We start from the raw sequence: 25,716 nt of genomic DNA on the forward strand, positions 1-25,716 counted from the left end.
CTAAAAAGTGCTCGTGATACTTGCTGCAAACCTGGATTTGCTCTTTGTAGTATTTTAATGCTTGTATTTACAGTCATTTGGAGATGTAAATGTGCTTAAGAGTATGGGTAGAGCTAATGTCAGAGCATTTATTTCAAAACTGCTTGAAAGTTCTCCAGGAATTCTGTGATGCCACTCTGAGGCAACAGGCTGACCTATTAGCATCAGTCTGGTACTGAGGACTTGTGGTAAAGTAGGTTTTCAAGGGGCTTGTTCAGTGTCAATAGGCTGTTGAGATATTGGTGGATGATGGAAGTGGTTGATTTTTTTTTTCACTGAAGATACCAGAAATGACCTGGTCTTTCTTGGCTTTTTGAAAGAAATGTGGTTTTCTTTGATTTGTGGTAGATACTGATACAACATATGCAATTACTTTGGAATCGGTGTTGGCTGGTCATGAAAACTGGGTGTATGCAGTTCACTGGCAACCTTCGTTTTCCAAAGGTAAAAAGATACCACTTAGCAGTTAATTAAGTCATATGTCTTCATATTGTGTTTGCATGTTCTCGTCACCGTGGTCTATGAAAATGTTTTAATTCTGCAAATAATGTTTTATAAGTAAAAGGATATTCCCTTTTACTCATGTTTTCTTTAACGAATGAAATAAAATAACTAAGCTGTACAGTTTTTATTGTAATCGATTTGTTGTTTATGGAATACAAATTAGTTTGTTTAATCAGTATGAATTAGTAGCTCTAATAGTTTACCTTCATACATGTATTTGAAATGTCTGTTCTTCGGAAGGTAAGCATTAACCCAAGAGCAGTCCTCTCTTGGAGTAGAAAGGAACAAATAGCAACATTCAGAAGATTAATCTTCAATCTTCTGTGCAGTAATATGACGTGCCAGGGATTCCTTGGGTATGTTTTCTCTGGCATGTAGCTTTAGGACAATAATGCAGGCTTTAATTGAAAAAACTTATTTACAGTTTAATTTTGCATTTTGCTCAAGTCTTTACCTTTCTAAATCCGTATATCCTGACAGCCTGGTTTGTAGTACTGATCTGCTGGTGTGTGTCTGCCTGGCATATAAAGGAAGGAGATTCTTGATTTGACATACTTGCCCAATCAGAATGCTCTTGTGTATTTGTATTGGCAAAGGTGCCTTTATTTGTGAGATGTTTTAGGGTTACTGATGGCAGGTGACTTCACCAGTGCAAAGCACAGCTTTGCCAGTGTATATACAGTACTTGAACGGTAGAGTGCAATTAGAATGTCAAAATACCTGTAGTGAAAGACAACAGGACTTGTTTTAGAAATATTGGCTTAGCTACCTGTTCTTTAACTTTGGTGGTTTTTTTTTAGACACCAATAAAAGACAATTAAAGCAATGTTTAGGCACAATATAGGCATATTAAGTCTTGCACTGCAATTTGAAAAACTGTCCTTTAAACCATGAATTTTTCCAGGCATCTTACATCATGCTTCTGCATGTGTGCAGCTGCTTTTGTGACATGGCCTGCTCAGTCTTGGGTTCTCAAAATAGATTTTTTTTCTTCAGTAGAGGCAGATTGATCTGAGAGACGTATTCTCAGTGCAGAAGGTAGAAGGTCTGGTGCTGACATGAGATACCACCTCATGAGATGCCCACCAATATCTCTATTCTCAAGAAGGGTTCCTCAGTGGTTCTACAGGTTTTGCAACTGGGTGATGAACCAATTCCCTCTTCCCGGTTCTGGCTGTGTTGGCTGGTTGTCTGGAGTGTTTCCCTGCATTTTTGGGGAGCAGTCCATACTACTGTATGTATTACAAGGTGCTACAGTCTTTTGAGGTCTGTAGTGAATCTAACCCTTAATTTGGAAAAGGCCCAGTGAATACTGGCATAGATTTACAGTTTAAAACAAAACAATCTCTCTCATCAAAATTTATTTGAGGAATAGAACCGAGAGCTGCTGTGCAGTCCTTGAAGCCCTGGCTTTTCCTCCAAGTTACATTTGTTTCAATATCAATTTGGACTGAATAAACAGTAGAATATGGTTGTTCTCATGTATGTGTTTTACATTTCCTTTGTGAGATTATGGCTGAAAAATACAATACCTCCTAATGAATGCCTGGCAAGAACATAGAGCCTGTTAAGTCTGGCATTTAAGTACTGCATTGCACATCTCTGATGCTGAACAATTTTCTTAGTGTGTCTGGATTTCAAAATGACCCAATTCTTTTAGGAAGCATTTGCGTAGGTTGTAGGGTAATCGTTTTCCTTGTACTGTAGATGGCAGCATGCAACAACCAATGAGGATATTGTCTGCGTCAATGGACAAAACTGTGATCGTATGGGAACCTGATAAGGAATCTGGAGTCTGGTTGGAACAGGTAAGTGTCAGTCTTTCTCACAATACATACTGTGTTCAAGTTGTGTTTCCAGCATCATCTGTGTACTGTAGAGAAGAGAAACTGTAAAATGCTGGGAAAGACAAAAGCATTTTCTTGCAAAAATACTCATTCTGATGCCATGTTGTGAGTAAAATTATATTTTCAAAAAATTATGTGATACAGTATGATTTTTATTGCTTCTGTGCTCTCTTATTACCATAGTGGGGAGATTCTAAGGGGAGTCTGTGCTTAACAGTCATTCATAGTATAGCAGGCCAGGTAACACGCTGCGTACTGCTGGTGAGAAGAGGAAGAAACCCTCCTGAATTATTTGTAATTAATCTTTGTGGGAGTGTGCATTCAAGCATATACCACAGAGCAGCTGACAGGCAATTCACAAGCCTGGTTTTGCTCACAGTAACTTGTTCATGGGCTGTGTCATTAGGTTTTTCTTCCATTTGAGCTGGATGCTTGCATTTCACTGTAGTATTTTGAACACAGTTCTAATGCGGATCATCCTAAATAAACAGGTAGTACAACTAGATTTATCTAGTGATTCGGTAGATGCCTTTGTTTTCAGTTGACCTGCTTTTCAAAACTGCAGTGTTTTGACTGAAATTTTTTGTGTTGGGTTATGCCAACCATTGTTTATGATCTTTCCTGTCACAAAGAAAGTTCTAATCCTCTCGGGTGAAAAAGAGAGTATTACAGTAGTGTATTTAATTTACCCCTGTTCCATTGAAAGGTTCTTGTGCCTTTCTACTTGAAGTAGAAATTAGTTCATAGTAGGGTGATCACATAGAGATGCCATTTGTTGTCCCTAGTTATAATGCTTAGTTGTGGCTTGATTTGCAAGCTTCTAAAAATGGGTTGTGCAGTAAAGCTTGTTGCAAGTTTTTATTCTTCCTTTCAACATTCTGTTTGCATTGTTTAGACCTCAGATGTGCAGTTTGCAGTTCAAATCAGACATGTTTAACTGCAACAATCGCTTTTGCATTGAGGGAGGGTAGCTGAGCTGAAAGCCTGCAGGGAGGAAGGGTGCAAGGTAAATATCCTGTTTTTTCTCTCCCATTTTGATACAATAAACAAGAAGTCTTCACAAAATCATTCCCCTCCTCAGAGGCGAGACTAGAATTCTGCCTCTAGCATTGCATATGAAAGTCACTTCCTTATGGATGGTATTTTTTTGGATGAGTGGTAATAAATAAAATGGACGTACTAGTCCACGCTGCCATTTAGAATGAAGTATCAATTAATTTCATTGTGATCTTAAAAGCAACAGTATAATAATGGGGGAATTTTTAAAGAGTTCGGCTTGAAAGGAATTGTGGTCTTATCTCTTGAATAAAACCTGAAAATGTAACTTCAATAATCTTTTAATGTAATTAAAACCTTGGAAGAGCACTAGAGCAACTATGAGGTATATGTGTATGCGTGCATACATACATGCAAAATCACAAGGGAAGCACAAAACAGAGGCCACAGAAGGAATGTGGAGCAAATCGCAGGGATTCATGGAGAAACAGGGAAGTGGAAATAAGGTAGTGAATCTTGGAAATTAAGTGGGCGGAAGAGTAACTGGAACTATTGTTTCTTTGGACCATTTTTCCATTTTGTGCAACAGAGCAGTAGCAAGGCAACAGATGACAGGAAACTGTTGCATCCAACAAGCTGGACTGAAACACATAAATACTGTACTGTATCTCATTTACTGTACTGTTTTCTTTCTCTTGGGGGATTGAGCAAGATCTTATCCTGAGATGTTTATGAAGGGAGGCTCAGTTAAAGTGGTACGCAGCTTGAATGCCCATATTTTAGTGCTTAACTTTGCAATTAAAATATTCTTTAAATGTATTTTTGTGTGTAATACGAACTCTTGCTTACAGCTTAATTTTCACCTCATAAGATTAGGATGAGTTTATACGAATGGAAGGCTCTTTTCATGTATATTTCACTTCTGATCATTCATTCAGGTACGGGTAGGTGAAGTGGGTGGCAATACCCTTGGATTTTTTGACTGCCAGTTTAGTCCAGATGGTTCAATGATAATTGCTCATGCTTTTCATGGAGCACTACACCTTTGGAAGCAGGCTACAGTTAATAAGGTATGCTGGGTTTTTATTAGTAGTAGTACTTAAAAGAATGACTTACATGTCACTTGAAGTATTTTCTGTTGTTAATAGGAAAGTGTAACAGTACAATTTAAAATTAATTATTGAAATAGTCCTTCTCTGAATATAAAATTCTGTAGGAGGCTTCTGCAAAGAAGGGAGATTGCAGTCTGCCAGTCTCTAAAGCTGGTTGCTTCTCTGTGGGAACCATAAAGTCAGTAGATTAGTCTGAACTCCTTTGTGGTTGTGCTTTGCTCAGAAGTGGCAGCTGAACCAGTAAGCTGTTTCTTTTAAGCTAGAGCAATAAAACAGTATTTGTGTCTCTTCAGACACTGAGTTCTAATAATCTGCGATTTTCAAATGACTTTTTTTTTTTTTGCTTTCTTAATAAGGACATTGATACTTTTATTTTGGTTAGAATATGCTAATCAGTCACTTGAAAACTCTTTACTTCTTTGGTGACTTCAATAGAAAGAATGGACTCCACAAGTTGTGATTTCAGGACATTTTAACACTGTAGAGGATGTAAAGTGGGATCCAGAAGGAGAATTTATCATCAGTGTTGGTTCTGACCAAACTACTAGACTCTTCGCTCCATGGAAAAGAAAACAAGAGACACAGGTACGATCTTCAAAGATTTTGTGAGCTTGTTAAAGATGTCTTGTCTTTCTTGAGTTTGGAACAAGTCATCTGAACTTGTAACTCAAACCTTACATTTCCCCAAGCGAGATCTGTTCAAAACTGTTTGTGTAAATGCTTGGCTTGATCGTTCAGTGTGCGCTGTTTTCACTTTAAAAATACTAGTGGCAGAGTTCTAATAATCATGTAGCATGATTGTTGTTTAATCCTGAGTCCATTTCTGAGTTAGGTTAGTGTTCTCCCAGGGTCTTGAAAACCAGGCTCTGCAGTAATTCAGGAGGAGCAATATGTGGCTGATTCTAATAATTATCTGTTGCCCTTGTTTAACACCTGGCTAAGCACTGCTGCAGGTAAGCATAAAGAAACCTAACTTTGGTTGTGTTTTTCACACAAGCTTAATCTAAGCGAAGTTCTCACTGTATTTTTTACGCTATGTTGTTTATCACTCTGTTTTGCTGGAATGAGTATCTGGACTATATGAGTGCAGTTTGTACCTGTGCAAGCAACTTTTCAGGAAGAATTATTCCTGAATAACTTTATGTGTTCCAAAATAAGTCTAAATTTTGGTGTGGGAAAACTTGTCTAGGAATGCACAAGTTCCTTTTTATACTTGCTCATGCATTTCTCTCATCTACAAATACAGCTTTTTCTGGCAGAACAGGACTAATGTTCTGTTCAGGAAACTGGCAGAAACTAGACTGATTGAAGTCATATAAGGCCTGTGCAAGCTGTGCCGTTAGTTGGGGGAGGCAAAGGGTGGCTATTACAACTGTCTCACCAAAGCTTCTGTTGTTTTGAGAGGGTGAATTGAGCAGCAATTCCTTGATTTCCTTCTTCCAGGTCACACGGAAGTGGTGGCAATTCCAGCTCGGGTGCTAAGCTTTGCCTTGTCTTGTAGGAAGGTCATGTCCAATTTGCTTCCCTGCCTTTTCCCCTAACCTCCAGTCTGGAGGGTGGAAAAGATATGGAGGGAAAGTCTTAAGACTAGCAAATGATGAAAACTGGCAACATTCAAAAGAGTTGTCGGTATCATGTTCTGTGACCTACTGAAATACCACTCTTTATTATGTTTGCTGCTTGCTAATTTTTTATCCTGTTTTCTGAAAAACTAATCTTTGTATGATTTACCTGTACAGCTTTCCTGCTGCCCCTGAAACTTTTGAATTAATTGATTAGCAGAGCGATTGCTGTCTTCATACCTAAGTTTGGTGCTTACTGTATTAGTGTACTTCCCCTTCCTTTTCTGCCACAGAGCATCCACCAGGCTAGTTCAGGTGTAAATCAAAGCAGCATCAACACTTGCTGCTGCATGGGGTGTGGGAGAAAGCTATAGTATCCTGTTAGTGGGTTGAGATAGAAATGGGTCATTTGAAGGGATGTGTTCAGGACTTCTGAACCCTGAAAACCAGGTGCTTAGTTCTGCTGCTCATGAGCTTAGGTAACATAAGCTTTTAAAAAGCCTTACTTTCTTTAGCATCTGAAAAATTACGACAGGTCACATCTGATGTTTGTCTTAACAGCACACAATGGATGGTTCAGATGTCTGTGAAGAGTTAGTATTACAGCTCAATGTTCATGTTTTTCCTCTATAAAAAGAGAACTAAGTGTTAAATGCAAATAATTATCCCTTCTTAAAATCTCAAATTTTGATATTTTACTGGGTTCAAATATCAGAAAGGGATAACAGTCAGCTTCAATTTGTCATGCAGATTTGCAGCCTGATTTTTCTGGAAGAAGCTCATTGAATGACTTATGTAGCCCTCTTTCGTCTGTTTTGGGGTTTGAGTTTTTTGTTTTTTTCATTCCTGTTATGTACTGTGTTCTAAAGTATGCAAAGATGCACCTAGTAAAGGGTAAGTGGGGTTTCTTGCTAGCTTGTTTGTTTTTAAAGAATTAGTGCTTTTTCCTGATTGGAAGATAATCAAGCTATTGTGAAAACATGAGATTTTGTACAATCTCTCAAATATCCCCTTCAGGTTCTGTCAGAATCTTTGACATACTTAGTTGAATTTTTAGTGTGATATGTTCAGTTCAAAGTCAGTACAGTGCCTTCCCTTATGTTTGTATGGTATCTAATACAATGTAAGTTCTGTCTTGGCTGCAATTTTCCAGGCGTTGTAATACTATTCTAATACAATTCTAATTGATTGAATTAATTCTAATTCTGCTAGCTGTTGACTCAAAAGTGCAGGCTGTATTTTTCCAGCTCAAGTATCATGTAGGAGTAGTAGGAAATAACACTTACTAAAAATGTTTTAATGAAAGTGTATTTGCTAGAAAACATTTTTTTTTAAGAATCAGTTTTTTCATATGTGGAATAAATTAGATTTTTAGAAAAGCAATTTGAATAACTTCATTTTTTTGCGAATATTCTTTGCTTAGTCTGACTATATAACTTGTCTAATATCTGGTTAGCTGTTAATTCTGGTTTTCATGGATTAGTACTTGAAGCATGGATATGAATATTTCAGGAAACTAGAAAAAAAAAAAAGTAATGTTTCAGATGAAAACACTTCTAAAATCATCAGCATTTTCCAGATGTTTTTCCTATAAGAAGCTGTTCTGATTTTGTCAGTTTTTTGCAAAGCTTCTATTAAATGCTCTCACTAAAATCAAGTATTTACAGAAAGGGGGGAAGTAGGAATCTGTAGCCTGCTGACAGCAGTGCTGCTGTGCTTTTGTGAAAGACAGATGAAGGAAGCAAGTTAATTGTTGCTACCTTTTATAGATCTTTCAGAGCTACAGTTCTGAAAGCAGCAAGTAGCATATACTCCTTCTATTGCTTAAGCAAATTATGTCCTATTCCTGACTATCTAGCATAAAGAAGTCGCAATAAACGCAATGTGCCATTACTAACAAAGGTAAGCAAATACCTTAAACATACCTGTGCAGGGACATAGTTTACTAATTACAGGAATTGTTTGGTGGAAAAATAGGATTTAACTGATGTATGCTCACATACGTCAGTTGTATGAATGTCAGTAGAAGCTATTAGCTTTCCTTTTTGTTAAGATCAGCAAGCAGAGTATTAGTACTGTATTGGAACTCAAAATCTTGCTGCCTCTCTGGTTAAGAATGGTGTTTTACTGTGTGTGTGTTCGTTTAGGTAACCTGGCATGAAATTGCAAGGCCTCAAGTACACGGATACGACATGCGTTGTTTGGCAATGATTGGCAGGTTTCAGTTTGTGTCAGGAGCAGATGAAAAAGTGCTTCGAGTTTTTCGTGCTCCCAAGAATTTTATAGAAAATTTCAGTAACATCACTGGTATTCCACTGGAGAAGCTGTGCTCCCATGTAAGTGTGCTAAAGCAATGCTAAGTGAAGACAGCCTCTTTCATGTAAATAAATGCTTTAGAAAATGTCAAATTGCGCTAAACTCCATAAAAATTCTTTTAATAGTTCTGACACCTTAACTTTGGTTTTTTCCTTTCCCTTCTATTTGTTTCCATGTGTGTTGTTTCATATGTATTTTTATGGTGATGTCTTATAAAACATGTTGTATTTGAAACTGGAGACCTGGTGTCAGAAGGTTGCAGAGAGTGTAGGTAAATTTTAAGTAAGTCAGACCAAGCAGACTACTGTACACATGTGTTGATTTGAAAGCAAACAATAAGCCTGGAAGTGTGCTTCCCCTTAATTTAAGGGTATAGTGGTCTTATTTAGATGTAATTATTGTTTTGTGTTGGGTTGTTTTAATTGTATGCTTGGAAATAGCATAACGCTTTCAGCACTATTGTTAGTTGTTAAATATTTATAAATATGTACTTGCTCATTCTTTATTTCCTGTTGGCATTGGAATTTTCTTGAGGCCTTCATATTCCAGTTCTTAGTTGTGGATAAGTATATTTTCCTATTCTGTGGAAAGATAAGACTGCAGAGTTGCTGTCCCTTGTTTGCTCCCTGTTTACTTTACGTTCTAATTCTGTTTTTCTCTGCATTTTGTAGAGCAGACCTCATTTAGGATAGTTGCCTCTGTACAGCGCCTTGCATGCTCTTTGCATTTCTGGCTCAAAAGCAGTGTTTTCTGTGCAGCTTCTCAGAGGTGGATTAGCCTTTCTGTTTCATTCAGCAATTGAAATATCTGGGAAAAAATCTATTCATTTTTGATAGCAAGAAGTTACATAAGTAGCTGTTTAGTGATTTAATTCCATAAGACTTCATAAGCACTTCCATTAATGATATTGTACAAATAATATTGTGCTTTTATAATGCTGGCAGATGTCATTATTTTACCTTTTGTAGACTTCCCTTATCAGCTTTTCCTCTGAATGCTATTTTTTGATTCATGATACCACAAAATGTTTCACATGGGCTTTGTTTAAAGAGGAAGGCTTTATGAGCTCTGATGATACAGCTACTCTTATATAGCTTTATTGCAATTGTTTTCTGTGAATGCTATTTTTCATTAAAGTGGGTAAGCTTTTTCTTAATTTAGCTCAAGCACCTTCCCAAAAGAAGTACTTAAAACCAAAAAAGCCAGCTTTATATTCAAAAAAGGTTGAGTAGGATTATATTCAGTTCAAATCCATGGGATCGTATTATACTTTGGGTTATAATGAAGAACCATTTTTGATTTAGACATGTGCGTGTCTCCTAAATTTTCTCATCAAATAATGAACATCTTAGATAAATAACAGTATTTTAAGCTGTCAGCTAAATTATTAATCCAGTTCTCTAAAACAGTCTTTCTTTGAACTTCTCAGAGACCATAAGGAAGGGGGTTTACAGCTATTAAATCTAATCTTTTTCCATCTCTGCATAAAGGGCCCCAAGTTCACTTACCCTTTCTAAATTTTGGATTAACCCCAGCCAGCAACTAAATACCACTCAGCCACTCGCTCACTTCCCTTTGTCCTGCTCCCCAGTAGGATGTGTAGGAGAATCAGAAAAAGGTAAAACTCGTGGGTTGAGATAGGAACAATTTAATCATTGAAATAAAGTAAAATATAGTAATAATAATAACAGTAACAACAATTGTAATGGAGAGAGAGGAGTAAAACCAAAGAGAAACAAATCATGCAAAATACAATTGCTCACCGCCTGCTGACCAATGGCCAGCTGTCCCTGAGCAGCAATGGGCAGGCCCCAGCCAGCTCCCCCCAGTTTATATACTGAGCATGACATTCTATTGTCTGGAACATCCCTTGGCCAGTTGGGGTCAGCTGTCATGGTTCTGCTCCCTCCTGGCTTCTTTTGCACCTCCTCAGTGGCAGAGCATGGGAAACCAAAAGTCCTTGACTAAGGGCAAGCACTGCTTAGCAGCAACTAAAATATCTGCGTGTCATCGACATTGTTCTCATACTAAATCCAAATCACAGCACTGTACCAGCTACAAAGAAAATTAGCTCTATCCCAGCTGAAACCAGGACAGTATCTGGCCCTTATTCCATACCATGTATGTCTTTTCAATACACCATCAGCTTTTCTGTCTTTTGATAAAAACAGTTATCGTTCCCCTTAGTCTATGGATCATCCCTCTTCAAAAGTCTGTTGAGTTCATTTAGTCCATGATGTTGGGCTCCATCTGTCGTAACAGTCTTTCAGGGCAGCAAAGATGGTGGGTGGTGTTGGCTTATTGCATGTTGAAGACAGTTCTGATCCCGTCACTGCTGTGCTGGTCTGGTTTCATCAAAGCTCATTCTTGATTGAAAGGGAGCGGGGTTCAAATCCCCAAATCTGGAGTGGCAGAGATGGATGCCACAAGGTGCCCACTGTGGTGATTGGCATATAGCCACCATAGAAGTGATAATACATGGTGTTACATAGCAATTAACATCATACAACTTAATTCATTGGCTATTCTCACCCCAAATCAAATCACCTTGAGGCACACACTGGACTTTCCATCCCCCCATGTTACCCACCAAGTGCACCCAGGTCCTTGAGCAAAAGTAATCCTACACAAGGGTTTACTTTTGCCCGAGGCAGAAATAACTCAGACTGTTTTCCCGAACATAATTTTTATGTGCACTACAGGAACTTTAACCCCTTCTACAGTATTTAAAAGTTTTGATTGGGAAGGGCCAGCCCAACTGGCAGATCCTGTAGTGTTGACTAACCAGATGGCTTTTGCTAAATGTGTATCCCAATGTTTGAAGGTCCCACCACCCGTTGCTCTCTGTGTAGTCTTTAACAGCCCATTGTACTGTTTGATTTTTCTGGAGCTGGTGCATGATGGGAGATGTGATACACCCACTTGATGCCATATTCTTTGGCACAAGCATCTATGAGATTGTTTTGGCAAAAGTCCTGTTGTCTGACTCTGTTCTTTCTGGCATACTGTGCCACCGCAAGGCTTGCTTTTCAGGGCCCAGGACAGTGTTCCGGGCAGTGGCATGTAGCACAGGATGTTTCCAGCCACCTGGTGGTTGCTTCCACCATTGTGAGCACATGGTGCTCACCTTGGCAGGTTTGTGGGAGCAGTCAACCTGCCAAGCCTCACCGTATTTGTTTCAGTCATTGTCCTCCGTACCAGCTAGGCTGTAACTGCTTGGCTTGCTCAATTGCAGTGCGTGCTTCACATTCATGAATAACCTGTACGATAGTGTCCATGGTCAAGTCTACCCCTTCATCAACAGCCCGTCTATGTTTGTTGCGTCTTGTCCCTAATGGCCTGAGGTGTTATGGGCCCACCATGCTCTAAATAGTTCACTCTTATGTTGCCAGTCCAGATCTACATGAGCCACTTCAGTCTTAGCAGCCTGATCCTACCTGTTGGTTGTTTTGATGTTGTTCAGTGGCCCAACTCTGGGTACATGAGCATCTACGTGACGTATCTTCACAACTAGATTCTTCACCCAGGTAGAAATCTCTTGCCACAATGTGGCAACCCAGGTGGGTTTACCTCTCTGCTGCCAGTTACTCTGCTTCCATTGCTGCAGCCACCCCCACAGGGCATTTGCCACCATCCATACATCAGCATACAGGGGTAAACTATTGTCCATTTTTCTCGTTCAGCCATGTCTAAAGCCAGCTGGATAGCTTTCACCTCTGCAAACTGACTCGATTCACCTTCTCCTTCAGTGGTTTCTGCGATTTGTGGGGGACTCCATACAGCTGCCTTCCGTCTCCTGTGCTTTCCTACAAAACAGCAGGACCTATCAGTAAACAAGGCATATTGCTTCTCATTTTCTGGCAATGTTTTATACAGTGGGGCCTCTTCAGCATGTGTCACCTCTTCCTCTGGTGACATTCCAAAATCTTTGCCTTCTTGCCAGTCCATGATAACTTCCAAGATTCCTGGACAACTGGGATTTCCGATTTGAGCTCATTGTGTGATCAGTGCAACCTGCTTACGCCATGTAGCATCAGCTTTGTGATGTGTAGAGGAAACTTTGAACATCCAACCCAGCACCAGCAACCAGGGTGCCAGGTGGAGCTGCTCTTCAGTACCCCTTCATAAACTGCTAATATCTTTTTTCAGTTGGAGTATAGCAGGTCTTAGATCCTCTGTATCCCCAACTCCAAAAGCCTGAGGTTGATCTCGAGTCTCCCCTGGCACTTTCTGCTGGAGGCTCCAGGTAGGGCCGTTCTTCCTGGCTGCGGTGTAGAGGACAATTTTTACATCTTGCCCTGTCTGGCCTGGCCCTAGGGCTACTGCTTGAACTGTTGCTTGTTCTAATTTGTTCAAATGCTTGTTGTTGCTCAGGGCCCCATTTGAAATCATTTTTCTTCCGGGTCACTTGATGAGAGGGCTTATAATCACACTGTAATTTGGAATGTGCGTTCTCCAAAAATGCACAAGCCTGAGAAAGCTTGTGTTTCTTTCTTACTGGTTGGTGGAAACATTGTTGTTACTTTGTAGACAAACTGGATCTTCTCTGCAGGTCCCTTGACTTTGCTTCGTTTTATGGCCAAACCAGCTTTCAGAAGGATTTGGACTATTCTCTTTCTCAAAAACTGCTGCTGTATTGCCCCATATGATGATATCAATATACTGCAGCTGTTCTGGATCTTCAGCCTATTCAAGTGCAACCTGGATCAGTCCATGGCAGATGGTAGGGCTGTGTTTCCATGTCTGGGGTAGTCGGTTCTGGGTGTATTGGGTGCTCCTGCAAGTGAAAGCAAATTGTGGCCTGCACTCTGCAGCCAAAGAGATTGAGAAAAACGCATTTGCAGTATCAATGGTGACATACTACTTGGCTGCCTTTGCTTCCAGTTCATATTGAAGTTCCAGCATGTCTGGTATGGCAACACTTAGCAGTGGTGTGACTTCATTCGGGCTGTGATTATCTGCTCTTAGTCTCCATTCTCTGTTAGGCTTTTGCACTGGCCATATGTGGCTGTTAAAGAGTGAGCACGTCCTGCTGATCACTCCTTGGCTTTCCAGTTGATGAATCAGCTTATGGATGGGAATCAGGGAGTCTCAGTTGGTGTGATACTGCTGCTAGTGCAACGTTGTGATAGCGATTGGCACCTGTTCTTTGACTTTCAGCAACCCCAGAACAGAAGGGTCCTCCAAGAGGCTGGGCAAAGCAGACAGCTGCTTAATTTCCTTTGTCTCCAAGGCAGCTATACTGAAAGGCCACCGGTACCCTTTGGGGTCTCCTGAGGTAGTCTGTGCCAAGGATGGATGGAGCCTCTGGGCCAGTCACAATGGGGAGCTTTTGCCACTCGTTTTCAGTCAGGTTTACTTCTGCCTCTGATACAGTTAGCTGTTGGGATCCCCCTGTCACTCCAGAAATACAAATGGGTTCTGCCCCTTTATAGTTTGATGGCATTAGGGTACGCTATGCATTGGTATCTGTGGGTCTGACATGCCAGGCCATCGGATCCACAGAGTCTGTCCCTCTCCTCCACCTGGCTGGAGGCAGGGCCCCTCTAGTACTGGTTATACGATTCTCCACCAGGGTAGTGAGCAGTGCAGAGTGGCTGTAGAGTGGAGCAGCCCTGCCCACTTTTTGTGAAAACACATTAGAATTCCTTTTCATAAGATCAGGAGTAAGATCAGCCCTTCCACTTTGTCTGGGACACTGCCCACTGGAGACTGGAGCAGCAACTTTCCTAGAAGAACCCCCATTTGTGAGTGGTTTTCTTGCAATTTAGGTACCTGTACCTCAAGTGCCAAGGTAGGTTTTCCATCCCACTTCCTTATGTCCTTTCCGTGGTCCCACATGTAAAACAACAGGGTACCCCATGGTGTGTACCCTCTCTATTCTCCCTCTCGAGCAGAAGGGCACTTCCTGTTAATAGCCGAGATGCAGGTCCATACTGGTGGGGAGTAGAATCTATCCTCATCAAGTTGCTGAACCAGTTCCTCCACAACCAAGGTGAGGGAGGCAGGGATGTTATCTTCATATTCGTGGAGCTGGCAAGCCAGTTCATCCACGTTCAGTGCCGCTTCATCTCTCCAGCTCATGACTGTCAATGAGTTGGCATATGACGGTGGTGCGTTCTGTACAAATTTCTGCCGCGTGGTTCGTGTGCATTGGGCTTCGTCAGGATCTGTGGGTAACTGTGTGTTGTTTGGGTCATAATAAATAATCTCTAGCATAATAATCTCAGGTACTGGATACCTCTCTATTGTGGTCTGCTTGGCTGGGCGATGTATAACATCTTCCTTGTAGGGATACTCTTTCAGGCTGGACAGGAGTTGCCCCCAGAGGCTGAGGACTTGTGGCCCTTTTCCAATTGCCTTGTTAATGCCCCGTTCTCTAGACAGTGATCCCAGCTGCTTGGCTTCCTTACCCTCTGATTCCAAATTATTAGCCCTATTATCCCAGCATCGAAGCAGCCAGGTGATAATGTGCTCACCTGGATGATGACTAAAATCTTTTCGCACAACCTACAGCATGCAGGGCAAGGCTTTGAGTGGTTACCTCTTGTTCTGCCTCTTCCTCCTGTTCCTGTAATGGCCCTGTTTCATCCTCCTCTACTGAACGAGCCGTCTTTTGTGTTGATTTGTTCTGATGTATAGGGACGACTGATACTGACGCAGGCTGGTCCTCTGGTTCAGCTGTGTCACCCGTCACCAGGGTGTGAGAAGTTGTAGTGCCACTTGCTGGATTTTGAGTAGCTGCAGTGCCTGCTGCTGAAGTTTGAACAGCTGTAGTGCTTGTCGTGGGGATTGAAGCAGCTGTTAGTGCCTTTCGTGGCAGCTGGAATACCTGCAGCGAGTTGATTAGTTCTCAACAAGGCCAGAATATTGACCAGGACGTTCAGCGTTCCTAGAAATAGGATCAATGCCAGAAATATGCTGGTTTCAACGGCCCAAGGATATTCAAAATTTTCCAGAGTCATAAAAACGCTTCTGTAATTAGCCTGTGGGAGAAGGGAAAGGTACGGGAAGATGTCTCCCCCTTAGCTTAGCTCCGCAAGGAAAAGCCAAAGGTGCAATGATCCATAGTCCCCGCGAGATGGCACCCGTAGCCCAGAGGCGATGACAGTCCTGCGTGCGCAGTCCGTGATCAACGATCACAGCGTATCACAAGCCACCACTACACAGTACAGTAAAACGAGGACGTTGGTCCAGGCCCGAAGGACCTTTTTGCTGGACCAAAACAGCAATCATATGCTGCAAGTAAGGTGTGACATAACACAACTCCAAGACCAATCCGAGAGCAAATAAATTGACATTATGGCCACTGATTATTAAAGCAATACAATAAATACTTGTACCAAACTTGTTTTAACACACTGTAGTCAGATCTATCATTATCTCAACCCTTCTAGCCCCATGTTGTGCACCCTTTTTGGTCTGTCATGGACTGTCATGGTTTAACCCCAGCTGGCAGCTAAGTACCACGCAGCTGCTTGCTCACTCCCCCCTACCCTGCTCCCTACTGGGATGGGGAGGAGAAGTGGAAAAATGTAGAACTTATAGGTTAAGAACATTTTAATGGTTCAAATAAAGTAAAATATTATTACTACTATTGTTGTTATTATTATAATAAATGTAATGGGAAGAGAGAGAGGGAGGAATAAAAACCAAGAGAAACAAGTGATGCACAATACCCACTGACCAATGCCCAGCCAGTCCCTGAGCAGCGATCGACAGGCACTGACGCACTGCCCCCAGTTCATATACCGAGCATGATGGTCTGTGGTATGGAATGTCCCTTTGGCCAGTTGAGGTCAGCTGTCCTGGCTCTGCTCCTTCCTGGCTCCTCACTGGCAGAGCATGGGAAACCAAAAGTCCTTGACTAAGGGCAAGCACTGCTTAGCAGCAACTAAAACATCTGTGTGTCATCAACATGGTTCTCATACTAAATCCAAAACACAGCACTGTATCAGCTACAAAGAAAATTAGCTCTATCCCAGCTGAAACCAGGACATTCCCCCCATACCTTTATGGAAGTATTTTCTGTCTGGTGATTTATTTGCCTTTTTTTTGCTGCTCTAAGCAGGCAGGTAGTCCAGCGCTATCTCTCTGCTATGTACTGAGTTGTGTTTGAAGCTGTGGGCACAGGCACTCATCCTCTATCCCCTTTTCCAAAATGCTGCTTTATTATTTCACCCCAGAACAGACTACTTCCCGATCCTTTTGTGTTAAAATCTGCAGTGCTCTCAGTTAATCCATTAAGTATGTATATCCTAGAATAAACAAAACTGGAAGAAAACCTGTAATTAGGAATGAAGGTGCATGCTGTATAGCAAAGCCCTTGAGCTGAGCCCTTAGAAATGCTTTTTTTTTTTTTTTTTTTGGCAGAGTACTGGTCTTCATTTTGTATAGGATATATTCTGGATGAGTTGGGAGTTTTTCAAAGTGCCTTCTACACTTCTCTAGAAAAATCACTCTCAGGGATTCTTTAAACTGTGGCCTTTGAAATTTGAACGTACATGATAATTTGTGTGTAACCTTTTTTTTTTTTTTTTTTCCCCTAGTCATCTGATCTTCCAGAAGGTGCAACTGTGCCAGCTTTGGGATTGTCCAATAAAGCTGTTTTTGAAGGTAAAATGAGAAATAATGGTGGTGGGTTTTGTGTGGAAACTTTTAAACGATTGCTTTTGTGTACATCTTTTTGTTAGATCTCTCATTGTAAGCTTGACTGCAAGTTTAGAATCTAGAAATAAAAATGTGCAAAGTGTTTAATTCTCTGGTAGCACCTAAATATGGTGCTTGAAAATAAAAAGAAAGCGCACCTGAGGGTCTAATCCCCTAATGTCTTGTGCAAACCCAAAATGCTCTTTCCCTGCTTTCCTGTTGTGTCCCACACCCCTGTGGGAAGTAACCTTGCTCAGTCTGCACAGTGCTCCTGAGAGCCTCTCCTGTGGACTGATCTTTATGAATTTCACATGGGTGCTGGTGTTCATTGCTCTACTGTGATGGGTTTGGGAGTAGCCAGGGCAGGATATTATTAGAATACTCCCACCTGGTGCTGTTCCTTTGCTCACTACCCACTCTCTCCCACCCTAAGACTGATGACTTAAAGCCAAAAAGATAGTATTGAATCAAGTATGGTGAAAACTAGGTTCAGAGTTGTTACAGGAAGACTACCTGTTGCTCCTTGTGGTTGCTCTGTAAAACACCTTGACCTCCAAAGCTACATTCTGGAGTCCTTTTCACACTCTTGTCAAATGTTAGTACCCTTGTAGAAGCTTATAGAAGAAATGCTGCTTTGAGGAGGATAAGTCACATTTTCAGTTCCAGTGAAAGTAGCCATGAACCTCCAGGTAAATGGTGTTTTGTGAAAGTGTTTAGGAAGGAAGAATTAGTTAGCCAGTAGTAACTAATGTTCTGTCTGTAAAGGCTGGTGAGGCACCAGATGAATTTCTTGGAGAGGTGATGGGGATTGCATTATGTGGGAACAAGGAAGGAGGGACAAACATCTGTCTAGAATGATAAACATAACTGAGTATTATCTTGAGACTGGAGATCGGACTGGTAGTCTGATATTTCATGAAGTCTCTTGTAAAAATGCACTTATACTAGAATCTACAAACTAGGTCAGACCTGTTTTTTCTCTGCTTAAAGCTTTATCAGAAGGTGTGAATTAAAAAAGGAAGCATTTTAATAAGCTTTGTCCCCAGGGTCTTCAATGGCAATATAGCTAAATTTTCCTAAATCTTCTGTGAGAGAAAAATAGTTGTAACTGAAGTAACACATAAAATATGGCAAAAATGGCAAAAACTTTTTTTCTGCTTTCTCATGAGTCCTTCTGCTGAGACAGGGAGCAGGACTTCCTTCTCCTAGAGTATTATCACACAGAGAATAACCAATTTCCATTGATTTCATGTGGCACACCCAGAAGCAGCACTACAAGTAGAAAAGCTGTCAAATTTTCCAATGTTGTCCGCTGTGCGGTCAGCACCGATGGCTTAGGTTAAAGCCCCACAGACCTCTCTTGTTGCTTAGTCTGGTGAGCGATGATCAGATAGCAGTCTCAAACTAGACAAATGTTGCTAATTTCATTTTCAAGGGGAGAGGATACAGGATGAATGGGAAGATAGTCTTTCTGAACCTGCTTTTTTAAACTGCTGTATTTGGAATGTGTATATGGCAATAAATTAGATTCTGCCTGAGAGCAACTGTTCCCCAGCTCTGTACCTTTTTCTTAAAATAATACCTTCAAAATGAAGGACAGAGTTGAGTTTTAACTTAAAATTAACTGAAGTAGTTTCAGTTACTTCTGGTACTTTTGCTTAAAGCTAAAGGCTGAGCCCTTGGCAGTTTTGCTGAAATTTGAAAATCATAGATACAGTTCTGCAAGTATGGCTTTTCATTTAGGTGTCTATATTAAATTTAGGAATTCATCACTTGCATCTGAGATTCTTACCTTAAACATTTTCAAATACAGAACGAAAGATTTAACATCGGGGAAGCACAGGTTCAACTCCTGGTGACTGCTTCTTTCAGGTAAATCAAAGTCTCTTCAAGAATCTCTGAAAGAGACTGTGCTGATGGAGAGAGGTCAGCCTCAAAATGAATTTAGTCCAAAAGTTAGATTATTTTTTTAAATTTCCTTTTCTCATTCTCATGTGCATTAGAATAACTAGATTCTAATATTAGTGTAACTCTGGAAGCAGAGAAACCTAATTTAAATTACTTACATTATAAAAACAATAGAGGTTTGTTACTTGTATGATAAGTGTTCATATTTTCCCTTCTGCCAAGTATATTCTCTCTAGCTAATGAAGTCCTTGCTTTGAACAGGAGATATGGCTGTTCAGCAAGCTGAGGATGAAGAAACATTTAATTCCATTTCAAATCAGTATCCTGAGGTTTATTTCCAACCCTTGATCCTTACAGGTATGAGATTAGTTTCTGTTGTAGGAAATAGAGAATGAGGTTCATTGGATATAAACTTGAAGTATTGTTTAACTGATTTTTAGATTATTTAGTACCAAATTTGAATATGTTGTACAAATGTCTTTTAGAACCTCCCCCAGAGGATCACTTGCTGCAGAACACCTTGTGGCCTGAAATTCAGAAATTGTAAGATTTATTTTTATTTTTCAATTAATTTGCAAAATTTCTAGAAAGCTATTGCAGCATATTAATGTAGTCTAATCTTGTAATTCTTCCTGTTTTACTACCTGATTTGACTTTGTGTGCAGTATTTCTTGTAAAATAAATAAATTGTATATATAAAAATTAGGAAATGATGCAGAAAATGGCAGTCAGAATTGATGTGCCACAAAATTTTATTTCCTAGTTGTTTCTGTACCAGTGAAATATGTATGTTTTTTAGCATAAGCTTATTATTTTGAATCTGTAATGATCAGACTTTCGTTGTCCCTTTTGATGTTTGTCTTTTGAAGGTCTGTTTAGGGCACCAATCCTTGGTTTTTTTCTGTTTGTTCCAAGAGAATAATAAGGTTTCTGGTTTGCTGTAAGAAACTGTGGCATGTTTTCATGGTCTTATCTGTGCTCTGGAATGTGATGGGCCTGTCTTTCCGTGCTGCAGCCTTTGTTTATGTCTGTCTGCTGAACACATCTGCTTAAAACCTTGCCTATACTGAAGGTCTCTCTGTGTAGAGAGTTTTCTGCTTCTTTCCACTTCATAGCACAGACTTGCAGATTAAGTTTGTCTTTCTGTTATGGAAGTAAAGGCTGAGGCATCAAAGGAGGAGCTTCCCCCTAAAGCCTAACAGATCTGTAAGACGCAATAGATGGAAGCGGCAGCAGAAATACGGTGTCTAGTGGTAAAGCAAAGTGATGACTGTTGAGTAAGATGGTTATAAACCCCGTTTGGCTACTGAACGCTGACAGAGTGGGTTGTGGGTTGCAAAGGCAATAGAGTTACATGGCCATGACAATAATTGTTTTGAGGTTGCAGGATTTTAGAATTCTTCAGCTGTGCTTTGTTCCTTCTTTTCTGAGATTGACAGCAATTTACAAATGAAGGTTGTCACCCTGTTTGTTCCCTAAGGATCCCGGTAACATTAGGCTACACTTTTACAATCTTCAAAGTTTTAGTTTTAGTCTTCAAAGTAGCACAAATAAGTTAATCATCTCAAGCTTTTATGTTTGGGGGTTTTTTTATCTGAATCTCCTGAAGGAGTGGTCTCAGGCAGGAAGAAGGAGGATATTGAGCCTTTGCTGCTGATTACAGCTACCTTTATACGTTCCCAATTTTGTGACTTCAGTTGGAGGGCAGGAAATAAAAAGCTTTGGGAAAACAGTTTTCAGGTTGCTTTAATTCGACTGAGTGGGAGGTTTTGTGAGAGCTCATCTGTACCTTCAACTGGGCAGTTAATCTTCTCTGAATGCTTTTAAGCTCTTTTACTGTGCTTGCATTCAAAAGTGTTTCTAGGAGGGAAGCCAGTGGATGTTAGACTGTATCAGCATATTTTGTAGTTTCTGTTAGGTTAACTGGTTCTCCTGAGCATGCTATGGCTGCTGATGCACCCGCTCACATAAGTAGTTTGATGAGGATTCTTTAAGTAGTGAAAAGGAGTCAAGGCCAAAATTTTTGTTTGCCTTTGACGTTTCTTGAAGTTTAGTGAGAAATTAATCTTGGATATTCTGCTACAGGAGTACTGCCTATCTGCTTTTATATCCTGCATTCATTAAAATAACTGCATTTTATTATGATCTTCAGGGGAGTTATCTCAGAATCTTTTTCTGGTTTTAGAGACACTGCTAATGATAGGTATTCTTTTATGCAAGGGCAACAAGATGTAAAGCATTCACAGAATTTCAGGGGTTTTGCTCAGGATAATCTTGAAAGAAGTAACATGAAATTGCATAATGTAGATTTCAAGTTGCCATAGCAGCAGAAAAACAGTGTGAGGAGCTGACTTGCTAAAAATAGCTTGTTTGTCATTGACATTTGTATATTCCCAGCTCTAACCTGACACCAAATTTTGAAGGATTAGTGTTGGGTTTTGCAAATTGTTTGCTTGAGTAGGTTTTAGTATGAAGAACTTGCTGATTTTTTTACATAATCTAATAATTTTAAAATAAAAATATGATAAATCCTGTGAGAGTATGCTAATCTTTATTTATGCACTTGGAAAATTACCATAGAGAGTTTATATGCAGCAGGCTGAGATTAAAGCCTGAGTGTTGACATAAAAATATATGTTTATATGTATGTGCATTTCATAAAATACACCTGGAAGTTTTGAGAGATCCTTTTTGACACTAGAAAATTACTGTAATCATTTGTCTGGACACTTTGAAAGTCTGTTCACCTGTATATAAAAGAGATGCTATGAATTGTACATTGCTAAGACAAAATCACTTGTGTTTGAAAATGTCACTTCATTATTCATTCATGCAATTGCTTTGCTCCGTTTGAATGTATTTTTGGTGGTGTACTACATAATGAAGGGATCAGATTCTGTGTATGGGGGCAGGGGAAGGGGTTGTACTGGAGCTTCTGTACTTGCAAGGCTCGTCCACGCTTGTGAACAGCATCTCCTATTGCCACTAATTCTGCTCTCTTTACTGGAGACAGCATTGGGCTATACAGGTTGTCAGTCTGACCTGTGATAGTCCTGCTCATGTGTCTTTGCAAAATACATTGTTTTAGGTTTTATTTTAACTTAAAGAGAAAAATTACATTTTAATGCTTCTATTTAGCAAGAACGAAGTTGCATGCAGAAGCTCAAAATGTTTCTTTCAAGTGTCTTTCAGTACTGCATTTAGGAGATAAAACTATAGTAACCAAGGACTTGTTTTACAGGTTGTTCCACAGGTTATTTTTCTTTCATTGAATTTCAGGACATTTGTATTTTTCATGGAATAAATACTCTTCAGTTTTATAAAATTGACTTTCAATGTTTTTTACTACAAAATAGTCTCCAGGAATGTGCTTTAAAAGTAAGCATTATGATAAAACTCCTGCTGGTGGCAGATTAAGAGGAAGACACACCGTAGTACCTTCATCATTACAAGATATAATCAAATTTGCAAATTAACATTCCAGTTAAGCGCAGCCACCAGTCCCTCTCCCCCCTGAAGGCCCAGGCACAATTACTCTGCATGAAAAGCCAGTGCATCCCCAGACGTGAGTGTGGGAGGCTGCCTATGGAATATGCCCAGCAGCGACTCTTCTGGGCTCCATTCAACAGATACAGACAGTAATTTGTCATTTAAGCAGATGGCTCTTTTGGCTGCAGGTGAAATCCTATGAACATCAACCTCATATCAGAGCTTATTTACAACACTGCTGACTGAAGGAGTTTATTAAGAGAACTGCCCATCTCTTCAGAGCTAGGAATCAAAGGAACACACACCACCACCACCTCCACCCCACCCCACCCCCCCAGTCTCCGCCAATGTTATTTAGCTGATATTTGCCCACTGTTTATAGATTGCATCTCCCATTTTACTTCCAGTCTGTTTTGTGACTGATTTTAGTTTGTGTTAGTCTGTGTGGTATTTCTGCTTATTAGTTAAATCCCAGTCTGGATATGTAAGCTTGAATTCCAGCAGATCTCATGCAAAGTTTGATTAAAAATGTGTTTCTGGAGAAAGCTAGAAGTTTTGGATTTTCTTACCATGTTGTTTTCCTTTTCCAACGTGATTCTTGCTCTCTAGTTCAGAAATCTTCTTTCAGTACTTCACAGAATAGGCATCCTTTAGCTGGATGTTTGTGGTATATTTCTTTGGTGATTTTCAAATATGTGGCTTCTCACTTTTATTGGTAGTGTTAAAATGGCTTTACAAGAGAATAAGAATACATTAAATGCTACTTTAGTCTGCTTAATTAATCATTAGTATAGCTTCTGCAGTGCTGATGCTTTAGGACTATGGAATTTGCTGGAGGGATTGTTCTGTAGTCAGTTCCTAAATGTGAAACAATTTATGCAGGTGTTTAAATTGAATGCTGAGCATTATTAGGAATTATTTGGGGTATAATACTGAAACACTGGTGAGAAGTTCCTGGCAGATACCTTTCATGTTTGCAAAGGGATTTAAAAAGAACCTTGATGCACACTGCAGAAATGCCTATGATGTGTTAAATATCTTTTCACGTTTATTTCAGATATGGACACGGATATGAAATTTTCTGTGTTGCTTGCAATAATTCAAGCACTGTAATTGCCTCAGCGTGTAAGGTAAGGAAAGATTCTAGCACCATCTAGTGAAAAGTACCACCAGATTTTAGGGCTGATGGAGCATGAGTTGGAATTCAGTTTGGGCTGAATTCTGTTCTTTCACTTAAACATGAAAGATTTTGTGTAGATGACAGTTGTATAGGTGACAGTTGCCTTGCAAAGGTGAGAGTGAATGCATACAAGTTATTATTCATAAATTATGTATGATCCATTTGAAGATATTTGTAAGATAAATTCTAACAAATCTAGGTATAAAACCTTTTATTACTGGTATATTGTTAGCATTAGTAGAAAGTAGTGAAACAATCTTGAAACTTCCTCGACAAAAGCTGACTCTGACTTGATTGCAAGCCTTTAAACAAGCCTCCTAACATCTTAGTATTTTGAAACATGTATCTTTTATATTTGCTTTCATTAATTCTCACTGGTATTTTTTGCATCAACACAGGCTTCCAAAAAAGAACATGCAGCAATTATTTTGTGGAGCACTGCTTCTTGGAAGAAACTGCAGAGTTTGTCATATCACAATCTGACTGTTACTCAGCTGGCATTTTCTCCTAATGACAAATTTTTATTAGCGGTTTCTAGAGACAGGAATTGGTCACTGTGGAGGAAACAAGACTCATCAGAGTCAGGTAAGATATGTGAAGTGGGTATACACATTTGAAGACTTTGCAGTTTGTTCAATATTTTTGGCTTCAAAATATTTGAAAGAGAATTGCTGAAATATTTTAATGGACATTGTCCTTACAACTTTTAAGAATCAATAGTGTTGTAGACTCTTGTGGCTTTAAGAAGTGCAATTGATGGTGTACAGGAAAGCTAGAATGGGAATTAAAACGTGGAGGAGAATATAATCAGGCCTTAAATGCTATTAATTGATGGATGTAATGAAGTCTGCTGTTCATCCTCCTGTCTTCTGTTTATGGTTGTATGTTTCAGATTTACATGCTGGAGTGTAATGTCTGAACTGCAGACTGGTATTCTGTCAAGAAAAAGCTTAATCTCAGTGTTCTATGCAGGCAGGGCTGGAAGGTTCATTGCTACACCCATGTCTTGGAGCTGCCTTGTCCCTGTTTGCAGGGCATGACACTGAGACTCTTGACAGGATTAATCTCTATCTTTGATGTGGCTTTCTGATAATCCTGCACAATTGATTAATTTGGCTAGGACTGGCTCTGTCTCGAAAAGGAGCCGATAGTAAAGATACAGTTGACTTTCTCAATTAGACTTTGAGCCTTGCAAAATCATGAGGAGATTGCTGTTGAACCCTTTAACGGATTCCTAGAACAGATGTTCGTACTGAAAACAATTGTCGTTGCACTGTTGGCTTAATAACACATAAACACTACTGGTCTCTATAGAGTTTTCCTCGAGACTTGGCAGTGAGTTTTAGCCCCTTCAGACAGTGTCTGGTTGTATCCTGCCTTGAGATTTCTGTTCTGTTCAGACTTCTGTTCTAAAGCCTGGCATATTGTCAAAGCAGTTACACAGTGTTTCAGGATAAGAAGTATGAATTCCCATAGGAAGTAGAAGAAATCCTCTTTTCATCTGTTTGTCAATAACTTTTCTGTCTATGGAGAACATCATTATCAGTGTACAGCAAACCTGCTGGTATTGGCATCCCAAGAATTGGTTATTCAAAGTCCATGCTCCGACATGACAGCCTTTTCTACTTAGGAAAAGCATTCCCATTTACTGATCTGCTGATCAGATTTACTGCCTGATTGTATGCATACTGAAATGGTAGCCTGTCTCTTTGGGAACAGATGAATCTTTACAATTAGATCGTTTTGATTGGAGCTCTTGGGGCTTTACTGGTAAATAGGAACTGTAGTGAAATTATTGGGGGTACATCTACACATGGTAAGCATTGCACTATACTAAAACTTCTGAAGTCAGCGTTCTTATGAAAAACTTGTATAGGTCTTATACTTGGACTTGTAAATTCTCCTGAAACAGCTACGTGCATAAAAGATAAAACAATTACTGCTGTTTTAGTTCTCTATGGGCTGACTGATGTAGTCTTAAACAGGTAGTAAGTATCACTGTGATAAATGTTGGGGAGAAAAATATTTATGTGGTGCTAAGTATTCCCAAGTGCTTTAAAGATGAGTGGAATAATGTCCGAGTATTCCTGGAGTTCTTACCTAGAGCTAAGTAA

The 25,716-nt window shown here is 39.8% G+C and overlaps 1 protein-coding gene across 2 annotated transcripts in view; it reads left to right on the forward strand.

Annotated features, from left to right (window-relative positions):
• The window catches only part of ELP2 (elongator acetyltransferase complex subunit 2), a 45,674-nt gene that overhangs the window by 16,063 nt on the left and 3,895 nt on the right, over positions 1–25,716 (forward strand). For both annotated transcript variants that reach the window (XM_056331678.1, XM_056331679.1), the window contains exons 9-18: positions 388–483; positions 2,251–2,351; positions 4,325–4,456; positions 4,934–5,083; positions 8,208–8,396; positions 16,926–16,992; positions 19,195–19,290; positions 19,419–19,476; positions 23,480–23,552; positions 24,001–24,187. In XM_056331678.1, the coding sequence (XP_056187653.1) occupies positions 388–483; positions 2,251–2,351; positions 4,325–4,456; positions 4,934–5,083; positions 8,208–8,396; positions 16,926–16,992; positions 19,195–19,290; positions 19,419–19,476; positions 23,480–23,552; positions 24,001–24,187 (1,149 nt within the window). The remainder of the gene's footprint in view (positions 1–387; positions 484–2,250; positions 2,352–4,324; positions 4,457–4,933; positions 5,084–8,207; positions 8,397–16,925; positions 16,993–19,194; positions 19,291–19,418; positions 19,477–23,479; positions 23,553–24,000; positions 24,188–25,716) is intronic.

This window comes from Falco biarmicus, chromosome 3, assembly GCF_023638135.1.
Source record: "Falco biarmicus isolate bFalBia1 chromosome 3, bFalBia1.pri, whole genome shotgun sequence".
Taxonomy (NCBI): Eukaryota; Metazoa; Chordata; class Aves; order Falconiformes; family Falconidae; genus Falco; species Falco biarmicus.